Source organism: Toxorhynchites rutilus, chromosome 2 (genome assembly GCF_029784135.1).
Source record: "Toxorhynchites rutilus septentrionalis strain SRP chromosome 2, ASM2978413v1, whole genome shotgun sequence".
NCBI lineage: Eukaryota > Metazoa > Arthropoda > Insecta > Diptera > Culicidae > Toxorhynchites > Toxorhynchites rutilus.
Window position 1 is genome coordinate 208,683,567 of NC_073745.1, and position 22,641 is coordinate 208,706,207.

The following is a 22,641-nucleotide window of genomic DNA, read 5'->3' on the forward strand; positions in this document are numbered from 1 at the left end:
TACAGTGGAGTAAAAATCGTGATTTTTGAAGATTTTGCTTGAATTTCCACCAGGATTTGCTTATACCGATATTGCAGCCAAACTTAGATAGATAGAAGTTGGGTATCAAAGAACGATTTGTAGAGCGATTGAAAAGCTTAAATTTAATTGATAGAAACACTGCACGAAAAACTGTACGAAAACTTTAGAGACGAATGAACTCTCAGAGTTTAAAGTCTCTCTAATTCAATACCTTCCTTCCCTGTACGAAAAACGATCAAATTTTTCTTTATTTTTGACTCGATTATATACAGTGAAAATAAATCCGAAACTGTATATAATCGAGTCCGCGCTGTAAAACTAAAAATATGTGTAATTATTTTTCCAGCAAATCTACTGGAACGATTCATACGATCGATACTTCAAATTGAAGTCAATTAACTAGTCTTTTTTGGAAAAATGTTATACTCGCAAGAAAAAAAAATGGATTTTGCTTTCCTAATTATTGATTTTATTTGTTTCTTATAGTTTACATGGTTTCGGGACCAAGGGCGCTATATCGGTATCGATACCTGTAAATGATTTTAAAATGAAGTCAATAACTCAAAGAATTTTAGGATTTTGATTATCAAATTATTTATAACATTACAGTTCAGTGAATTTCAATTCATTCAAAAATGAAGTATTCGCAATTTGAATCATGTGTAGAAACTTGCTTTATATTCCGAACACTAATTTTAATGAAGATTTCTGCATAAAATATCATTTTTTCATCCATTTATTGTAGATTCTTACCATTTCTAGTACTAAACATGAAAACAACAAACAAACAAATAGTTGAAACAACTACAAAAACTGAAAAATTAACGATGCTTGTTTTTTTTACATAATTTGCCAACGCAAACATTTTATCATTGTTATGACATGTTTTGACTGTCACTTTTTTGCAAATGTCTAATATTATAAATTATAGGCCATATTGATACCTGTAAAATATGCCAAAATGAAGCCTATACCTCAAAGAATGTCCGTGTTTTCATTATTAAAATATTTATAACATAAAAGTTTAGCAAATTTACAATTAAAAATTAAGTGTTCGGAATTATCATATTATAATGAAAATTGTGATTTTGGGTAGCTTTCATCATAAGTACCAAGTTAAAAAAAAAAAAAAAATAGGAGGGGGTCTGGTTGAAACTTGCTGTTTTTGAGTGATTTGGCGTGGATTTGCTCTCTTTCATTGTTGAAATTAGACCATATGCGAAGAAGGATTTTTTTTCGTCAAAATTGAAAAATCACCTTCTGAGAGATTCTGGATAAATTTATTTTTTTTTTCGTGTGAGAAAGGTGATTTATGACTTTTTGGGGATGAATCTAAAATATCATTCTTCTCTTATATTCAAATAAACAAAAAAACATGTGCATAAAAAACGATTTTTTTTGACTCGATTATATACAGTGGAAAAAAACCGATGATTGTATACGAGGGTCACTATTTATATTTCGGGAATTGGCAACACTGATGTCATGTGAGTCCATCTGACGGTTCCATCGTAAAGTTTGACATTTTTGACGATATACGTACTCAGAACATTTTGTCATACGGACGCTATTTGTTTATTTTATATTTAGTTGAAAGTTTGGTCTCGGCAAAAAAATAGAACTGAATCGTGAACATTTTCGTGCGATGATTTTTTACGACTTTCGACGTGGATTATCACAACAAGAGTGCGTCAATCAACTTAATTTGACTTTTGGCGATGAAGCTCCATCAAAACCCACTGTGTATCGCTGGTATAGTGAATTCAGTCGTGGTCGTAGTTCGCTGTCCGACGAGTTTCGTGAAGGTCGTCCAAAATCGACTGTAGTGCCAGAAAACATCGATGCTGTGCACGAAATGATTAAGCAAGATCGTCATGTAACCTATTGTGAGATTGAGGCATCCCTAAGCATTAGTTACTCCAGCATATATGCGATTTTACATGAACACTTAGTTGTGCGAAAATTATGTTCACGTTGGATCCCACATAATTTGACAATCGCTCAAAAAAATAAATGGAATAAATGCTTTGAAAATTGGTTTGAGCGCATGCGTGTGTGTATCGATCATCGTGGCGAGTACTTTGAAAAACAATAAAAATATATTCACAGCTTAACTATTTGTTTTTGTTCCTATTCCCGAAATATAAATAGTGACCCTCGTATAATCGAGTTCGCTCTGAACCTACCAAATTCTCGTCGACAAAGTTTTAGATCTTATTAATATATGAAGTTTTATCGAAGACGTCAACTTTCTACCTTTCATAGTTTCTGGAATACATGGCATTTTTGGATGGAGGCTCCTGAAAAAAATGTTTCACTCGTAAAATTTTCGTCTGTAAATTCTCGCGTTGAACATGTTTTGACGTAAAAACAAACAAACATAGAACAAAGTTTGCAAATCCACACATTGAAATGTTATGAATCAGCACAGTAATTTTTCAAAGAAAACTTGAAAAATTTGTTGTTACAAACAATTTTTTCCTGTAGCAGTGCCCTTCTTCAGATGTATGGATAACTTGTTGGTTATTGAATGGGCAAGTCATACATATTTTTTTCAGCATTTTATAAAATATTCCTGAGAAAAAAGAATATTAATTTTTAATTTTTTTTAAAGATTTGATATTTATATATTATTGATATTATATATAAAAGAAGGATTTTCCCACGTACGTGTAAAATATCATCACAGGAGAACGGCTGATCAGATCTGCGTCATCCATATATTTTGTGAGTTTATCTTAACCCAAATTAGAACAATAGACTACTTTGAAAAATATTTGAGATGATTAGAAAAAAAATGACTATGCAAGGATATTTATAATAAAAAGGGAAAATTCGGAAATAAGAGGTACGCATATGTATCATCATTTGGATCAATTTTACAGATCTGAACGATTACATACAAACACTCTTGAAATATATTCGTTATTTTTTGCTAACCAGAAATAAATTATATGGCAGAACAACGTTTGCCGGGTCAGCTAGTTTTTTAATGAAAACATTCTTTAATCAACATTTGGTAGGGCTTAAAGTTTTCATGTTAGGATTCATCGGAAAAAAAGTTGAAAATACTCTAATTTTCGAAAAAAATTCGAAACTATAACACCTACAATTTTTCGATTGAATAATGCAATGTAGGAAATCTATATATATAAAAATCTCGTGTCACGATGTTCGTGGTCGAACTCCTCCGAAACGACTCGACCGATTTTAATGAAATTATACCCAAAAAACTTGGTGCGCATGAGAATAAGTCGTTAACTATATATGATACCGCTAGGATACCGATTATTATATATTTAACACTGGATTTACGGATTGCGCCAATTTGACTCATTAAAATTTTGAACATTATTTATATATAAAACATTAATATTACTTTTTAAAAATATACGTTGGTTTTTAGTTAAATAATGAAATATGTGCAAACGTACATATCTTCTTCATTTCGCATTATCGAAAGTGTTATACCTGTTTTCACGGTTGTGAGCCAATTTGACTCATATAATGGTTTAACAATTAATCGCATAACATGAAATTTATTGGTTCTATCCGGCCTTGGCAAGTTTTGTACAATTAGGAATGGACGATTACAGAATCACAATTCTGGCCTTTATAGCAATTTTATTTGCTAGAGGAGCACATGAGACAAATAATTTGAAGTATTCATATTTGTGGTCTGCGAAGTGGGGTCCGGTTTTTTCGCCCAGACAATGTTTTGAGATAAATTTATTGACATACTTCGGTTCATACGTAACGCAGTGAAAGGTTGAATACAGACAAATTTGCCTTGATTTAAAAAAAATATGGGAAAAATTTATAGAGGATAGTCAGGCTTGTTACAAACCGTACTTGGGCAAGGATGAAACCTGAGGATCAAACATTCCCTTGAGCGAATTTGTAGTAGCAAAGCTTGCAGGTCCACATTTAGGCTGCGGACGAAATATTACCACAGAAATTTTTTTCACTAGTATGATTGTACCCTGACCATTTAGAAAAGCAAGCCTAATAAAAAAGTTTTAGTACTGAGTACAAAACATAAAAATATAACAATTGAAAAAAATAAAAAACTTGTTTCAAAAGCAGCTTCAAGTATGGCGTTAATGTACTTAACCAAATGACCTGAAAATATAGCGATAAAGCAAGTTCAAGCGGATGGCCTCTACAAGTTTTCTAAAACATTTTAGATTTAGTAGCTATCAATGTTTGTATACTGTATAAAGAGACGACTCAAATAAATATTTCACAAAAAGATTTTATTTTCCAATTGGCTAAAAAGCTAAGAAGTAAATATAGAGAAGACGTCGAGAACACTTCAATTCCAATGACGGAAATGCTATTGACGCACGGAAGAATTGTTAAGTTCAACAATCATGCAAAAGAAACAGATGTTAACCTTCAGATAATCCATTGTGCTAAATGTAATAGAAATGTTTGCGGAAAATGTGTTTGAAACAGAGTTTATATGTAAACAATGTTTTCCATGAATTTCTTGATAATAAACATTTCATTTAAATTGATTTAGAACTACTTTCTCTGCAAAAAACTTCAATTTTCTTGTGTAAGTCATATTGGCTTACTTCAGTAAAAATAGCTATATAATCAACATCCGTAAATCTAGTGTTAATACCGAGAAGGGTGGTCTATACAAAAAAAAATTTTTTTTGCATAAATTCGGCCTAAAAATACATATAATCCCAAAGGTTCAGCTCCATCACCTATTTTAAAACGTGATTTTAGTATTTTGGTATAAACAATATCCAAATAATCGACCCTTCACTCGTTTTCCAAACAGAGCTGATTTAGTTACGTTGTTAAATGACAGATGGCACTTCGTCCGCTCCATTGCACCCAACACAAGTAACCTCAATTTGACTAAAGCTAGGCGCATCACCGGGGAGCTGGAAGCCTTTTTGGATGAGCGCAAAATTATTGAAATTATCCTAATCACATCATTACTCATCATTACTCATTTTGAATTAATAGCTTTGAACATGTGATTGGAGGAGACGAAATAAACAAGAGAGTGCACTTTTATTCTTATTGTGTGGTTATGTGTGTTGTTTAATGATTCGACCCTGGCAGGACAACGTCATTCTATGATGTCTTGAATTGCGCCAACAATCCATATCAACTTATACCAAAGGTAGAGAGCGAACGGCTGCGATTCCTATGACCTATCTGACCTATTCCTATGACACAAACAACGGAAGCGATTTTGGGAAGAATACATTCACTTGCGAAACGCTATCATGAGCAACACCGACACAGCCAGTCTGCCAGTCCAAAACGTTTGCATTGTCATGATAGGACGTGTGTTCAAACAAAAGAAATGAAGTCTTTAATAAGCTTCGTTACAACATTACACGTATTCTGTCCAACATGTTGCTGGATATATTCGATTGAATGACAAAAGCAAGGATTACTTTATACGCACATTTTTAGTTTGGTTAGACGACAAGATACGCCCTGAGCAAAAGGATAATGTAATTTCCCATCTACTGATAAACTATTCTCCTGTATTCTGAATTCCGATCGAATCAGAATTACCCGAACGGGTCGCAATTCAAGTTCAATCGAGCTGTGCAAATGTGGCCGCCTTGCCACATTTGCACGACAATCGACATTGATCTTCGTGTTCCATTTACGTGAAGCGAAATTGGTAATGATTTTTCGGGTGAAATGAACACGAACACACAAAAATTATACATGAAAATAGGAATACCGAACCGAATACAAAAATGAAAATATCTCTAATATCTGTTCTATGCAACAGGTAACAGGACATTCTCTGAAAGAAATAATAAATAGTTTATTATTTTTTATTAAAAAAATATCAAATAGTTAAAAAAATCATCGAAAAAAAAAATTTGAGAATTCAAATTCATTTTTTTTCTAAAATATGTTTTTTAGTTCTGAAAAAAATATGTATGAATTGCCCATACAATTACCAACAAGTCATCCAAACATTGGAAGATTGGTACTGTTACTTGGTGAAGAGTTTTCCTAACAACGAATTTTTAAAATGCCATATATTCCAGAAACTATAATAGATGGAAGTTGACGACTTCAACAAAAGTTCATATTTCAATTATATCTTAAACTTTGCTGAAAACACTATATTGCTATCTTGACTTTAAACAATATCAGGAGAGGTTTAAAATTTAAGTTTAAATTATAAAGTTTTAATTTTGTTAAAAAAAGACACGAAAAACTTTTTCTCTGTAAAAGTGTCTATCTTCCAATGTATGGGTAGCTTGTTGGAAATTATAAGGACTATCGATATATTTTTTCTGAGAATTAAAAAAAAACAAATGTTTTTGAGAAAAAATTAATTTAATTTAAAAATATTTTTTTTTTCAGATTTAAAATCTTTTTTTGTATTTTTATATGTGAATAGATTCAATCTCCTACGTTTCATATTTTGACGGTATAGGTATAGTTTTTGAGTTAGAATCTTTAAATATTTTTATTTTAATATTAAAAGATTTTTCCCACGTACGTATAACATATCATCACAGGGGAACGACTGATCAAATTCGCGTCGTCTATATATCGTTGAATTTGTCTTCGTCAAAATTAGAATGATAGAATACTTTGGAGAATACTTAGGATAGATAGAAAAAATCGAAAAAATAGGCTAGATATATGTATACTCGCAGTGGAAATCATCAATCATATCAATTTTAGAAATCCGAACGATAACACAAAAACACTCTTAACGCTCTACCGCCCAAGTTTTTTATTTATCTAAAAAAATCTACTCCACTTTTATATGGTATTTCCGACTTTCAACATAAAATACTGCTAGCAGAAAGCTGCCAGCATAAAAACAATGTGTATGTGTGATAGATGAAAATGTTCTAAAGACGTTCTAGTTGGGGTTAACATTGAAAATAATGTCTGAACAATTTGAAAAGAGAATCCACGAAGCCCGTCTAAAGGCGGACTTGGGCTGTAGAGGGTTAAAACATATTCGTTATATTTCACCAACCAAACTTTTTTTTTTAAATAATTTATATGGCAGAACAACGCAGAACTAGTTTTTTTTTTGTAAAAATCATGCAAATTTAAAAGCCATAAAAAATTCATTTCTCATTTGTCCACGATAAAATGAAAAAATGATTGTTGGAGACAGTATGGGCTTTAGTGTGTTAAAGATTGAGATTTCAAAAAATGTAGTTTTTGAAATATTCCATTTTCAAACTTTATTTTAAGTTTTTTTCGGTCTGCATTTTTTCTAGAACCGCAGAACCGTAAAATTACAATCTATGACGTTGCCTAAGATACCATTTCGATCAAATATCCGGTTTTAGCGTAATAGTTTATATTCTGAAATAATTTTAGCATAAGCCCTTTCCAAAAATTAGTCGTGATCGTATTTAAAAAACTAATACCGTAAAATGGTTTCGTACCTAGTGCCGATCAAGTTGGCAAAGTTCCGGCTAAATCAAAAATACGAAATTAAGAAATTCTTCGAAAATTCGTGTTGATTGGTGGAAGTTCTCCTTATAGATAATTGCTATGATATTGATATTGAGTCCTGAAACATAATTGAATCCCACATGGTTTTCGGTTGGCTTGGCATCGGTTGATCAGGTAAACATCGGTCATTTTAGGGGCCACATACTGAAGAGTTAATTCTAAAATTTCTTTTTATTCTACAATAATCCGAAGCGATAATCAAGCGACTTGAATGGAATAATTTCGTAGTACTGTGCCTACAATGCGGCCGTATCTTGGAAGCAACCCTTTCTATATTTTTTCTAATGATAAGGGTCGAAACGGATACAACCCAGTCATTTGCGGCAGGTACAAGAGCGTTGAAATTATCAACCCGAAGCGGAGAAAAATAATGCCATTATGCTTTTATCATTCTGGGTAACGACAACAAAGACATCCTAGATGCAGTAGCGAATATAAGATTCCTTGTTTCAGAAACAACCGAGATTAAACCATGTTTATGTCAATTGAAGCCACTTAATTTCTTTCATTTTTCCAGGAAGCATTTTCCATTTGTTGAATTTAATTCCAATCATCTTTTATTGACCATCGAAAGGATGAAAAAGGTTTGCATCCGATACCACAAATTTTCGACAAAACATAGAATTTAAGTTCATTACTATCTCCTTTAACAACGATATTCAAATGTGCCATTTATTTTTCTGTAGTAGCACAATTTTAAACTCGTATATTCAACCGCATATATTACAAAGTCATAAATGGAGATATGCGACCACCATAATCTGTTTCACTGCTTTCGTTTGACGTTATCTATATGTGTATGAAATTAGACACAAGAGCAGTGCTTTGAAAAACATGCCTTTCCATTGTGTGCTTTGCTAGACTAGCCAGGAGGTTCCAGGGCATCTAAGTTCCACAGGTCACTCGATGCGCTGGTTTCGTGCTGGTTCCACAGCGAATGCGACAGATTAACCGCCTAATTAAATTCTATGCTAATTAAGCTATTAAGCAAGATAAATGAGCTGATTTATAATGTGCTGCTCGAGCAAGGGTCAATGTGAGTGGTGACTTGCCACAGTCTTTCACCCTTCGCAAGCCACATACTTCATTTGGGATCTTTTGGGCACATTCGGAATTGCGAGTCTAGAACATTTATCAACAATCAACTCTCGTGTCACATGGTGTCCAGTTTAATGAGTCGTTTAATTATAGTTTGAAGTTTTTGTGCAAAATCATTTGATGTCTGTTCCATTATCAAAAGAGTTCTCATTCCTGCAAAAGCTTTGAGAGCTTGAACAAAAAACAGCATGTTTATCCGGAAGCGATGGGTGTGAATATTCATTTTTTGCTGTAATTACGCTTGTAGCGAGGAGGCTAACCTTGAGTCGGAACGTTGTTTTATTTTTCGCCCGAAAAGCTATTATTGTTTCTACAATTCGCTGCTAAGAAAAGAGACTACTGTTTATGGGGTGTTTTTCCTGTGCCTCTTGACCTCTTTTGAACGCACAATGGACTCAAATCATTTTGCTCGGTGATTGCGACGCTCTTTGCCTGGCTGGAAGTGGCCATTCATTTGACAGCTGTCCCCTGCGGGAGGGCTCGAGTGGTTTCGGGCTGGGATGAATAACTTTTGGATTCGCAACATCTCCCACCCCATGAGATCGGTGTTTTGAGCCGTAAGCATAGATGAGCAGCTTTATTCATTCGCATTCGAGACATTGTATGCGAACAATTTGTCACAGAGCTGAATTGTTTTTAATTAGTGCCGAATGCTGCTTATTTCGATAAAATTGTCATTTTATAGTTTAAATTCGATGAAATTTGCACACGTAAAATTGTTTACCAAAATAACGCTTTTTATCGGATTCTCTTGAATGTTTCAGGCAAAAAACTTGACTTGACGGATGGAAAAAAAAATGCATTTAACTAGTTTTCCTCACTATTTTAGATTCCAACCCACATGGTTTAGAAATATCTTTAAATTTGCTAATTTTTTATTGATGATATAATGTATTTTGTAAAATAATGTAAAAACGGGTGACGAGTGAACATAATATTAAATTGCTGTTGGAGAAGCAAATCGTTATGGTTTCTATATTCGTTTATATGTTTCGCAGGTGTCGAGAATTCCGGGCAAGATAGCCTTCGATGAATTTTGGGGTGAAGGCTATATAGACGACTTGATCTGTATCGATTTGATCGATATTAAGGGGGTATTCTAGTGTAGAGACACTAATTTCGAGCGAAAAAATAGAACATAGAAGAATCTATTTATCTGATACAAAACATCCAATGGATTCATAATTACTAAAAATGCCTCTATGGAATGACCTCGGACAAGTAAAAAACATATGTTTAGACTAAATGGCGGCCTTTTGAGAAAATGAATTGCTTTTAGCCCGTTTTTAAAACGATAGTAACTATTTAAAAATAATAAGATTTTTTTTGACGTAGGACTACGTCTTTCATTTCTATACCGGGGTGTAAAATCAATGTTTCGAAAACGAAAGCGTTACGCCGAAGACCGAGATTTTGAGTGTTAATAGCTCCTAAACAACTGAACGAAATGGTATGATAAACACTTCATTCGAAAGATAAAATGTCTACGCGTTCTATACTTGTTACTTTCTGATCCAAAAACTTGTTTCAATAGTCTTAAATTTGCTTTCAAAATAGGCTATTGAAATCACCAATCGGTATATAAGCGAGCGCCGCTCGGAAATCCACTCAGTTCTAATTGAACAGCGATTGGAGCATGTTGTCGCTGTTGTGGTGAAGCTCTTCATTTATCATGAAAGCGCGGATGAACGGTGTCACCAAGAGCCTGTTTGTGCACCTTAGGCCAGAAGGGAATCCATCAGGAGGAGAGTGATGCTACAAACGGTTCCCCGGGAAGATCTCGAAGCAGCCGCTACACACACACACACACACATACACGCACGGAATTCTTTCCGTTTGGATCGAGAAAGATCCGGAAAATAATCTGGCAGTTCCTCTAGGAATTTAAAAATACATTCATGTGAAAGAGTTTATTTGAATGTTTTCTATCCATGTAACACTGTGACCAAATATGTTTCAATCAAGTGCTATTAACAGATGGTTATCGAGTTAGCATTAACCACTGGTGGGCTTCCAATATCGAGGAAAATGTGGAAATATCTAATCGTTACTGAAAATAATCTGCCAGTTCCTCTGGGAATTTAAAATTACATTCATATGAAAGAGTTTATTTTAATGTTTTCTATCCATGTAACACTGTGACCAAATACATTAGGTTTTGTGATTTTTCAATCAATCGCAATCAACAGGATAGCTTCTGAAGATTATTCTTCCCCATCAGTAGGATATTTCCGTATCCAATATTGGATGCATAAAACCTTGTGCCTCCAACGTAACGCTCTCGTTTTCGAAGTTCTCCAAATATTCATTCATTCAGAATGAATTCAGATTCAACTTCATACAAATGATCTCTAAATCAACGATAGTCCTACGTCACCCTTGCGGTTATACCATAGATATAACCCACTTCCTGTTTTTGTTCATGCGGTTGAGAGTTGTATAAGCATGTATTAATAACAAAGTTCAAATAAATCAGCTCAGTGGAAGTTGAATATCGTCTAGCAAAAATATACTGTTGTTATTGGTGTAACCAGCACATAAGAGCTAAAAACCGTCCACTAGGAGCTCTGTAATAAGTTTAAAGAATTGTTTCTTTGCTAAGTGGACCTCCAGTCTAGAAATCCGAAAAAAATCAAAACATTTTTTTCCACATTCCTGAATATGTTCTTGGGAAGATTTTCTAGAATTCCGAGTTATAACCATTTTATTGCCGCAGTATCTAATCTGGTTCGACCTTGACTCAAAACTTTAAACGTGTTTTCCTCTAAACTACTTTTTCCAAACTGACTGAATGCGCACTATACGCGGATTCGGACAAATTTTAGTAGAAGTAGAAAAACCGTTGAATGTTTTTAATTAATTAAACTACTAGTCTATTTCCGATAGTTTTATTTCGCGGGTTATGCAGAGTGCAACCGTACTCGTATAGTAACTTGATTCAACTGACTTGGGTAACGACCCGTTATCATTTTCGCGTCACAACGATGGAATACGAAGCTTAAAATGTTAATTCGCGATACACTGTTGACATCTATTGCCCAAACACGGGGGTGAAGTAAGATACGGTGTCGACATCTACGAAGGTATTAAATGGTAATGAATCAAGCATAAGTTATTAAAATTACTAAGATAAAATACAGTTTTAAATTGCTAACAGATCAATGAAAAGCATTTCAAATTGTTTTATTGGATGCTAACAACATATTATCTTGAACTTTCTTCGACCACTACTGAAAGACATTATAAGAACAGATCAAATTGTTGAAATTGTAATTAGAAATCATTACTAAAAACAAGTTTCGTTCGAGATTCAAATTATTAATGGGGATGTTTATTTGATACAAGATTGATAATTTTCAATTCGAAAATGTGTTGATTTCTCTTACGGCTATGAAGGCTAGAGTTGCTGCATTTCTCCCAGCGATAAAAATGATCGTTTAGGGTTGAAGGATAATGATAATGATAATGATAATGTGATTCTTGCTACTATTGCCATTACTGATAGTGTCAATGCTACTGATCGTGTAAGTGCCGCTTAAGTGCGTAATCGCATTATTCATTTACATCATGATTCCGGTTCCGATTATATGATTGTTCGCCACTACATAACAAACATACAATCTTTGACTTAAAATTTGACTTTCGTGAGATAATCGAAAAGCCATTTTCAAGCGCAACGGCGATGACGACAACATCTGATTCAAGCATCAGATTAGATCTACTCTCGACATCAGAGGAACAGAGTGCAACATCGAAATTTTTAGGTGATTTTTGAAACGTTGTTACTTCATTAAGTAAAGTTTTAGGTTCCTAGTTCTAGAATAGTTTACGTACACATTTTTATCTTGATGTGTGTAGGTGTAGTGGGCAAAAATGCCGGGAAGAAATGAAAAAATGATTTCTCTCTGTTTCTTCAAAGCTTCTGTAAATGATTACAAATTTTCACCCACCAGTTCAATAACAAATCCAATTAACTCTATTAATCAGCTTTCATTTTTTTCCTAGAATGTTCCTGTAAAATCTTTCACTACCGAACATTTTTGAATTTAATGAAAATTACCTTTTCGTCTTTAATGATGAATGTTTCCATTAATAGTTATTGCACCGCAAATCAAAAAAGTATCTTAAAAACTGCAATAAACTCTGGTTACGGTTCATTTGTTGCTTTGGAGAAAAAATATTTATATTTTTTACATCGATTTTATCAAAACCAAAGTACCAGGAAACAGGAAATTTGGCAAACATTTTTGTATATACTATTGTTAGCATGAAAATTTTCAATCTAGTGTATCCTCAAATTTTTTGTAAACGTTTGATATTGATGCGTTAGTTATTCTTATAGCCGATGGGATCAAAGTTAGAAGGTAATTAAAGGAAACACTGTATCGCAAATTATACTAGAAATACAAAATGCTATGCGTACCCTGGAATGAACAAAGAAGCTTTCAAATGATATCATCATCTTCATGCGATTATTTTTAATGAAATAAAAACATTTCAAAAATCACCTTAAAATATCGACGTTGCTCTCGGTTCCCGTATTTTTTGTCGAGTGTATAAATAAAATCCGTATTTAAAATTTGGATTGCAAGCTCAGTAATTCAAAATCTAGAACACATAATTAGGAATAGACAAAGAACTATTTTTTCGCATATGTGACTAATCTGATTTCAACATTCTGAGTGTAAAACCATAAATTTGGAATATGAAGATTACATACGCCATAAGAAATTTTTATCGAAAAATGAAACTGTTCATAGAGTCGGGAAAGACACTCGAAGGGAAGGGACACTCGAAAGATGGACACTAACTGAAAATTCAAGTTTATGTATTCGATATGTTTTATGTTTATGTTTGTAAGCGACAAAATTAACAAAATCGACCTTTTCATTGTTACGCATTCTAAACAATGTTATGCGTAAGCTCAACATGCAAACCAATTGTTTTTTGTTCGAAAATATTTTAAACCAAACCGAACAGACCTTTTATGATAGTGTCCAATTACTTAGCGATTATTATAGATGAATAAATGAAACCATTGAACCGTTTTCATATAATTATTACTCTCTGTTCTCTGCACCGCGATGAACGTAGGGAAAAATGTTGTAATTACTTCAATTTCTGCATTTTAAATCTCGAGGTGATAGTAAAAATGATCAAATAAAAAATAATATTGCTTGTCAGCATTATTACACTTCAAATTCGACATCGAATCATACAACTTACTGAACATTTACTGATACCGTCGGTGTAAGTAAAAAGCGTCCAGACTTTAAATAAACAGTCAGTTCAATTTTCTTATTTTTATGATAAACAAATACATAAATGAACAGCACATGCGCACTGTACGTCATCACTATGATATGCAGCTTACGGTTTGACGATTTAATCACAGCTGCTGTATGAATATTTTACTGCTAATTCAACTGTTTAATTGATTTGCGAACATCTATTTTGAATATTTAACTCGTGTTCGATAAATCACAATGATAATTTTTTAAAAACTTATTTCATATTTTATTCATGATTTGCTAATCCAATGTAACTTAAAAAAATATGTAATTTGAAAAAAAAAATCTATTTCAGTCTCTGACAAATTAATCCAAACGTCATGCTACCGAAGTCGGAAATGTTAATGCTATGGGCGAAGCAACATGGTGTTTATGTCAAGCTATGCGAACAAATGTAGGGATTGATTGTCCGAAAAAAATGACTTAGGATAAATGATCGATTTGGGGTGTTTTTACGCAACTAGTAAATGCAAATCGATTTTTCCTCATGAAAATCACACATAATCGATAAGAGTTTGGGTTTGTTGAAAAACCCCAAGTCTCTAGTTGCTAATACTACCACAAGGTGTTGAAATTATTCAAATTTTTATGGTTTTTAACGATTTTCCTTAAAAAGGAATTATGATCATGGTTTGACCACCTCTGATCATGGTTTGCCCAAAAAATGATCATGGTTTGTCCGGTTTTAGAAATCACTATTTTTGAATGAAAACATTCGAATTCAAAAGTAAATGTTGCATTTATCATTGCTTGAGTTTACTGTCATCATATTTATCCATTTAAAATTTAGGCTTTCTTCAGAATATTGCCTTTTCTTGGGCATTTGAAAAGTGCTACCCTCAACACATTCAACACAGAGAAACTTTATTTTTGCTATGTGCGAAGGACACAATAAACAAACTGGACAAAATAACATTATTGAATTGGACAACTCATGATCAGAATTGAGTTCGTCAAAATGCGTTAATTTAATGGTTTGGCTATGTAAATCTGTTACAAATGGTGTGCAAGCATGTTGTTTACAATAATTGTAAGTGTTAGATTCCAGAAAAGGTCTGAATACGTGCCAAATAATCATCTGGTGATCGATTAAAAGTGAGCTCGGATGAGCTCGCATTGACACAAATAGAAGGTGTATTTTATAGTCCTTTAAAACATGTGATTCCGTAAAAATACATTATAAAACTAATGTAAATCATGAAAAAGACAATTTTTTTGTTTCAATACATATATGAAACATTAGAATACGTTATTTGACACAGGAGCGCTGAACTAGAGCATTCAAAAAAGTGGGCAAACCATGATCATATTTTCGACTGGACAAACCAAAATCATTTACCTTATGCATTTTCCAAATGGAGGAAAATTAGACCCTCTTTTTACCGATAATATTCATTAAATGGACAAATGCTTTTAGGGCAAAAAACATGCGTTTTTCCAACCCAAATGGAACACTAAACGCCGTAGGAACGTAGGAATGCCGGAGACTCTTTTTTCCTCGTGTTAAGAAATGGTGGTCCATTGCCTAGGTCTAGCGAATGAAGTGTAAGAGACACATTGCAGTGAAGCTTCTCGCATAATTTGCCACATACACGGTCTAGACCGAAAAAGATATACATTCACCTTTATACTCTCCTTTTCACTCTTAGAAAGCACTATCCAACTTTCTTCTATAATGAAGTGTAATATTATCACGCGTTGATGCAACAGCACCAGTGGCTATGTGGATAGCGTGGTCGTGTAAAACAGCCTTGCACATCAGCTGGCCTTGGATCAATCCTCGTTGACATCGTTTGGACTTTTTTTTTGGATACAATCCCAAAAGAGATGAAAAAAGAAAAAGGATAGAGATGTCTGTTCCCATACGAACAAACATTTTGAAGCTTTTCAAACAGATGCTTTTATTTGGTCATTCAACCCTTTAGCATATGAAAGCGCACGAAATGTTTTCAGCCAACGCTAGTTTGCATGTAGAAAAGAATCAAATTCGAGTTTTGAAAAGTTTGGGTTATTCAAATCAGGGCCTTACAATATCACGTTCATTGACAAATCGTCATGATGAATCAACTGCAGTTCACGTTGCACAATCAATAAAAGCATAAATTTATTCTTCTTGGTGGAAGCTTTTTTTGTTCCACCTTCATTCAAACTGAGGCGAAGTTTTTAAACGTGATATTCAAAAATCGAATTGAAACCATATTTATTGAGCATGATTGGCATGAATTCTATCCGCCATCGCTGGTAAATCTCCGAGAGACGTTGTGGGATAGACCTTGGGTTTTCCTCGAAGATAAACGAATGATACTTTCAATAGAATAGCTGTGAGCATTCCTTCGTGTGCGAAATGAATGTGCTTTGACGGTGAAAATGAATAGAGCCTATTCGAGTACTTTAATTCGTCAATGAAAATTTCCGCTCTCTAAATTGAAAGGAAACGACTGGATATCTACAAAAATGAGTTCTATATACCATAAAAAGTTGCTTGCGAGCTTGAATTTTTGGTTTCTCACAGGATGATTAGGGTTAACTGGTTGTGTATCACCAAGACAGTGAGTGCTTGAATCCTGATTGATTGCAATGGGCATTACCGGACCTGACTAGTCCACTTGTAACCTAGATTGTAACCCAATCGAGGATCTTTGGGGTGTCAACCTACGTCAACGGAAACCAATTCAATAGAATTAACGATCTTGAAGCATGAAGCATCCGTGAGAATGTTTAGGAGAGTATCCTATGCCTTTGAGAATAAGGGAAGAGTTACTAGTTATTAGCAAATGAAACGATTTCGAACGCAAGCATTCCGAGAAATCCAGTGAAACATTGCTAAGCTCTTGATTCGAATTCATTCGAAGTTGACATTTTAAGCTAATATGAATAATATTCGACAGAATTGGAAGTGTGACGGACTGGTAAGAGGAAATGGACTTACTTCGGTAATGGCTATTTAGCTTAGATTTCGAAATTTCAGCTAAATTCCAATTACCAAGTACCAGACGTCCGACACAGTAGTGATTATTAATGGAAAGAAGCTCCATTGGTACACATTCGTTTCGTCATTTAACCTGAGCAGTGAATAACAGCATGCAGAATACAATGAGTACTTCAAACTGTATTACCATTTTAACTTGAACTGAACTTTTATCACCACCTCAACACGAATGAGAAATACACATAAAAACCGAAATAACACATCCCGAAACAGAAAATTGTTCTTAAAAACGCACTTTTTTCGTTTCATGCTCCTTTTGTTGTTTTATAGACCTAACTGATGATGGAGCATCCATTTGGAAATGTAAACTACTAAGAAAGCCATAAAAGCAATCCACTTACTCTGCCTCTTTGAGAAGAGAGGTTTGAATGAAATCGATCGCAGTACAATCCAACACGTGTAGATCGATTCGTGTCACATCATATATCAACATACATTTTTGCAGTACGCAGTTCATACTTGTGGGTTGTATGTCATCCGGTCTTTCCTTTTTCTTTCTTTTTTAAAGAGATTTTCAGCCGAAGGCTGGTTCATCTCTGTGTGTTATCCGGTTGAATTTCTGATCAGACCTCGGCAGATAAAAGATGTATCAATTGTTTCGAATCGAACAATTTTCATTTAAGGAATTTCCCATTTTTTGTTATTTCTCCTCTCTTTTTCCATCCTCTGTGTAATGAAGTATAGGCACCTCATCTTTTTGTTTTTATATGATTAATTCTACACCTTTCATTATGTTTAATTGCGTGGAGTGTTCCCTCTCTGTGTATATAGATATATCAAATGTCAGAATCATGAGATCGATGATGTGCATTTACAGCATTTACAGCTTCTACAGAGGAATATCTATCTATTTACACAATTACAGGAAATTCGATCTACATATATCACATACTAATGACTACAGTTTGATCAAAGTCTGCTTCTACTTTTTGGCTGGTGGACCTCAATATCTTTTGGTAACACAGGAGGGGAATATTGCGTAAACATTGTTCTACCGGATTGTTTACTCGGGAGTGGGTAAGCGGTTCGATCTTGTTATACAATAAATGGGACAATTTCCGTCTGGGGGTCAGGCTTTTAGCACAAGTGGTTTACGCGGCATGTCTTTGAATGTAAACAATGATAAGATGTTAATGCTATTTCTAGACTGGTTCCCTATACTACTGCTTGGTGAATACCAACAAATCTAGACAAATATATACATCTGTGTAATGTGCGGTGAAAATGATGGAGTGTGAATAGCGGGATGGTATGCTATCGATTTGTAATAGTCTGATGGTGTATGTTGCTTTGTTAAGCTTCCTGTACAAATAAGTGTTATTGTATGGTAGAAAATGGTACATTACAAAAATTCCTCCTCGTGGGGCGGTGATGGCCCGGACACCGACAGAGTCGGCAAGTTTGATAGCTTTGGCGTTGGATTGCTGCTGACGTGTCCACTACTGCTGCCACCGCATTTCGGATTACTAGTGCTAACGTTCGGTGTGGAGTTAGGCTCCCTGTGACATTCCACTAGTTCGATCGAGTCCTGGTGTGGGTTGTTGCTGGTACCGTTGTTGTTATTATTGTTCCCGTTCACTCTACAGTTTTGTTTGCTTTCCTCCGATTCCCATTCGGGATACTCGGAATAGCGGCGCTGTGGGATAGAAATTGTGGTGTCATCAATGGTATCAAGTATCAATAACAATTTTGAAATTCATTTTTCACAAAACCAATTTTTGGAGACTTGTTTTTTAACTCACCTGACGTTCCGATGCGGACACATTCTCGGCACTGCGTGCCTTTCGACACAGAACCGATTGCGAGCCGTACCGTCGGATGAATTCAATCGAATCGAATCCTCGGCCCTCGGACGAAACGAATATCGCCGAGTTGATGCGGGCTCTTGTGCATCGCTCTGATATCACCGAGGATGGTTCCTCTGGCCATGGATGGTAGGGCTGCTGAGTTATTGTTGAATTGATAGTGGATACCAACATCGCATGTAGGTGAGTGGTGAGTCCAATGTTTTGGGTGGTAGAAAAAGAGAAAATAAAACGAAAACAGTTTCATAAGAACATTTCAATTGTCCGGAATGGGCGTTTCCATTAATCTAGAAGCGTAAAATTATCAAGGTTGAAATATATAGGATGCATGTTTGTGAGAATAGAACTAGATATACTTTAATGACGGATAATAATTATTTTAGTTAGTGTTTTCATTGAAAACGGAAAGGTTTCCACTCCTTTCTATCATCACTGAAGGTACTATTCTTGTGTTTGATAAAATATTGGTGTGTTAGTGTCGTATGTGCCAGTTCTGCAACGTGGTGGGGAAAATTTGAATGCATGCTGGTTTAGGAATCCAAAAATACGAGGATAGAAGGATAATATTGTGCATATGCTAGGAGATTGCGAAATAATGATGAGGTTCGAACAAACAAATGTAATTTTTTTTTGTGGATTTTTGAGTATCGGACGGGAAGAGACCCTAACTTCTTTATTTTGTTCTAAAAGTTCAGTCTTTTTTACATGAAATGTCAATATTTAAGTAATTCTATTTTCTTCGTTCTTGAGATATTTTTACACTAGATATATAGAGTGCGGGGCAAAGGTGCGCACGGGACAAAAGTGCGCATTGGCCTTTTTGAAGCAAACGAGCATAAAATTTCGACAACAGTGTATTCGTTTGATACATTATTACACCAGCAGCTCGAACATTTAAACAAGATACATTTCATGAAAGTGGCAAAAAATTATGGTAAGAGGTAAAAAGAGTTTTGCGAAGTTTCGATCTAATTTTTTCAGTTTTGGAGAATAACGATTAACTTACCTAAAATAACTGGGAAGTTCGAAACTACACTGTCAAGGAAACATTCATTCTATAGTAGGTGATGGTGCGTATTCGTTTTTGAGAAAAAGTTTAAGGCTTTTTTAAAAAATTCGTATATTTCAAAAATTGCTTGTGGGGCAACGGTGCGCATTTGCTGTGGGGCAAAAGTTCGCACCAGAGTTTTGCTCTGAAAAAAATTATAAAATGTTTTCAAGCAAATTTTTAATTTTTTCTAATTTTTGCAATTCTTTGAAAGAAATTATTTATTAATTATTGTAGAACTTGTTAATGGGTGCGTCATAAGTAGCGGGACTAAATGGGAACACGTTTGGTACAAATGTTTTTTTGACCCACAAGAAGAAAACTGGTTTGAAGAAATGCACTCCAGAAATGCTCAAACGGCCCGAAAGAGGCTTCGGGAGGGAGTGTCGAAGCGTCGGATTGCGGCAGACCTCGGTATTTCTGAATCAGCTTTGAGGATGAGGCTCATATCAGAGAGTGATTTATGATTTGAATCTTCTTTTATTGACATTTATACTTGTGCTGGAATGTGCCAACGAGCACCTAGGGCGATTCAGACAAATATTTACGAGAGAGCAGTATGAGGATCTGGCGGACCACTGCAGAGTACTGCACAAAGTTTTCTATGGTGTGACTATCAAAGATTTACGTCATCTGGCGTTTGATTTTGCGGAAGACAACAACCTCCAGCACGAAATCAACCAAGTTGTAAAACTGGCAGGAAGAGATTGGGATTTTAGCTTCATGCTTCATTGTCTGTCTCTTCGAACCCCACAACAGCGCAACGAAGCAACAGCGCTCCAAGGCAAAGCGTCAGAATCCTCAGAACCGAAATCCAAGATGAGGAAGAAAAATAAACAATTGCTTAAAAATAATTCAAAATTAATTTCAAATCTAAAATGTTTTTATTTTCACCATGCATTTTATTCAATAACGGTTATGTTTCGTTTATGTTTTCACAAATAAATATTGTTTTTTTCAACAATGAGTTTCAAAAAACTCAAGTGCAGGTAACTATGTATTTATAAACTTGATATACAGGGTTTTTCATTTCGGGCTTCCGAAAGTATACAGCCCTGCGCTGACAACCGTTTGACATAGCTGTCAACCAAAGCGTCATATCGTTAGTTGAATGTCTGCCATTTTACAATATGGATCGTTTTAGCATCGCACAACGTGTTATTTTTGTTAAATTATACTATAAAAATGATGAAAATCCGGCAAATGTTTTTCGAGCATTACGGACGGATTTTGGTCGTCATGGACGGCCTACAGAGCACACAATCGCCAATATAGTGCGTAAATTCGAACAAACTGGATCCGTAGCGGATATTGTGAAACCTGTGCATCGTCGTAATGTGCGTTCGGCCGAAAATATTGCTGTTGTTGCTGTGTGGAGTGTGGAGGATGACCCGAATGTTTCAATTCCACGGCGTGCTCAGCAATTGGGCTTGTCAAACACATCATTGTGGCGAATTTTGCATTTGGACTTGCACCTACATCCATATAAAGTCCAAGTGGTACAAAAATTAGAGCCTGGTGACCATGGAATGCGTCGGGCATACGTCGATTGGGTGAACGAACAACAGCAGCAATATGCTGAATTTTCGTATCAAATTTTCTTCAGCGATGAGGCACATTTCGAGCTCGGTGGCTATGTGAACACCCAAAATTTCCGTATATGGGGCTCAGAAAATTCACACGTGATTGTTGAGAGGCCATTGCATCCGCCAAAAGTCACTGTTTGGTGCGCATTATGGTCTGGTGGAGTCATCGGGCCGTATTTCTTTGAAAATGAGGACGGCGAGACAGTAACTGTGAATGGTGAGCGCTATGGCCGCATGTTAACGGATTTTTTTTGCCACAAATTGAAAATATGGATACGGATGACATGTGGTTTCAGCAGGACGGCGGCACGTGCCACACAACACGACCGAACATGGCCATATTGCGAACGAAATTTGAGGGACACATAATTTCGCGTTTTGGTGATGCCAATTGGCCGTCCAGATCATGCGATTTGAACCCGCTAGACTTTTTTTTTGTGGGGTTATGCGAAAGACCGTGTCTATGCCAACTCTCCGCAAACTCTTGAACATTTGAAAGACAACATTCGTGAAGTTATGACCGAGATACCGCCCCATATGGGCCGAAAAGTCATCGAAAATTACCTGTTCCGAATCAAGGTGTGCGAGGAAGCCCTAGGTGGACATTTGAATGATGTTGTATTTCACACATAATGGCATAAACCAAACTTTAATTTGAAATAAAAGTTTCATCGAAATTCGAATTCTAAGTGTGTTTCATTCAATTTACTTTCGGAATTTAAAGTTGGAAAACCCTGTATATTTGAAAAAATGATTTGGTGTCCGTTCCTCACAAGAACGGAGCAACGGATTTAAGCAGTCAGTATCAGGATTGATGCATCTTAGTCTACATGAGGTTTATATGTCAAAAAAGAAATTATATACCGCGAGTATAGAATTATAGATAATTCTGTTTCAAATGTTGGACATTTTCAGATATCTTATATTGTCAGTCTCCTCTCTCTTAAAAATTTCCACGTGGTATGTTCGACCATAGCACCCATCTCCACCCTTCAAACATCATACAGCACCCCCCTCTTCTCCACTGGATGATGCCTACACACTCTGGTAATGATGCTTCTTCCGCTGGTAATTATAAAGCATTTATTTTTGCTACAAGTTACCTCAGAAGTACAATTCAATAAGTGCGCACTTTTGCCCCCACTATAGGGCAAAAGTACGCATTTGCCATTTTGTACTAAAATAGGTTTTTGTCTAACTACAAACAAAACTCATGCAATTCTTGTACTACGTATCGAAGGTAATATATATATATATATAGTTACAATTTGGTAAGCAAACTGAATTTTATTTGCTTTTATTTCAAGAGTTATTGGAC

The 22,641-nt window shown here is 35.0% G+C and overlaps 1 protein-coding gene across 5 annotated transcripts in view; it reads right to left on the reverse strand.

Moving 5' to 3' along the window:
• LOC129764431 (uncharacterized) overlaps positions 1–22,641 on the reverse strand; it is a 379,755-nt gene that overhangs the window by 11,865 nt on the left and 345,249 nt on the right. For 4 of the 5 annotated variants that reach the window (XM_055763501.1, XM_055763498.1, XM_055763502.1 and 1 more), the window contains exons 7-8: positions 18,627–18,827; positions 18,231–18,520 (exon numbers count right to left, since the gene is read on the reverse strand). In XM_055763501.1, coding sequence (XP_055619476.1) covers positions 18,231–18,520; positions 18,627–18,827 — 491 coding nt within the window. The remainder of the gene's footprint in view (positions 1–18,230; positions 18,521–18,626; positions 18,828–22,641) is intronic. The other variant, XM_055763500.1, reaches the window with a different exon arrangement.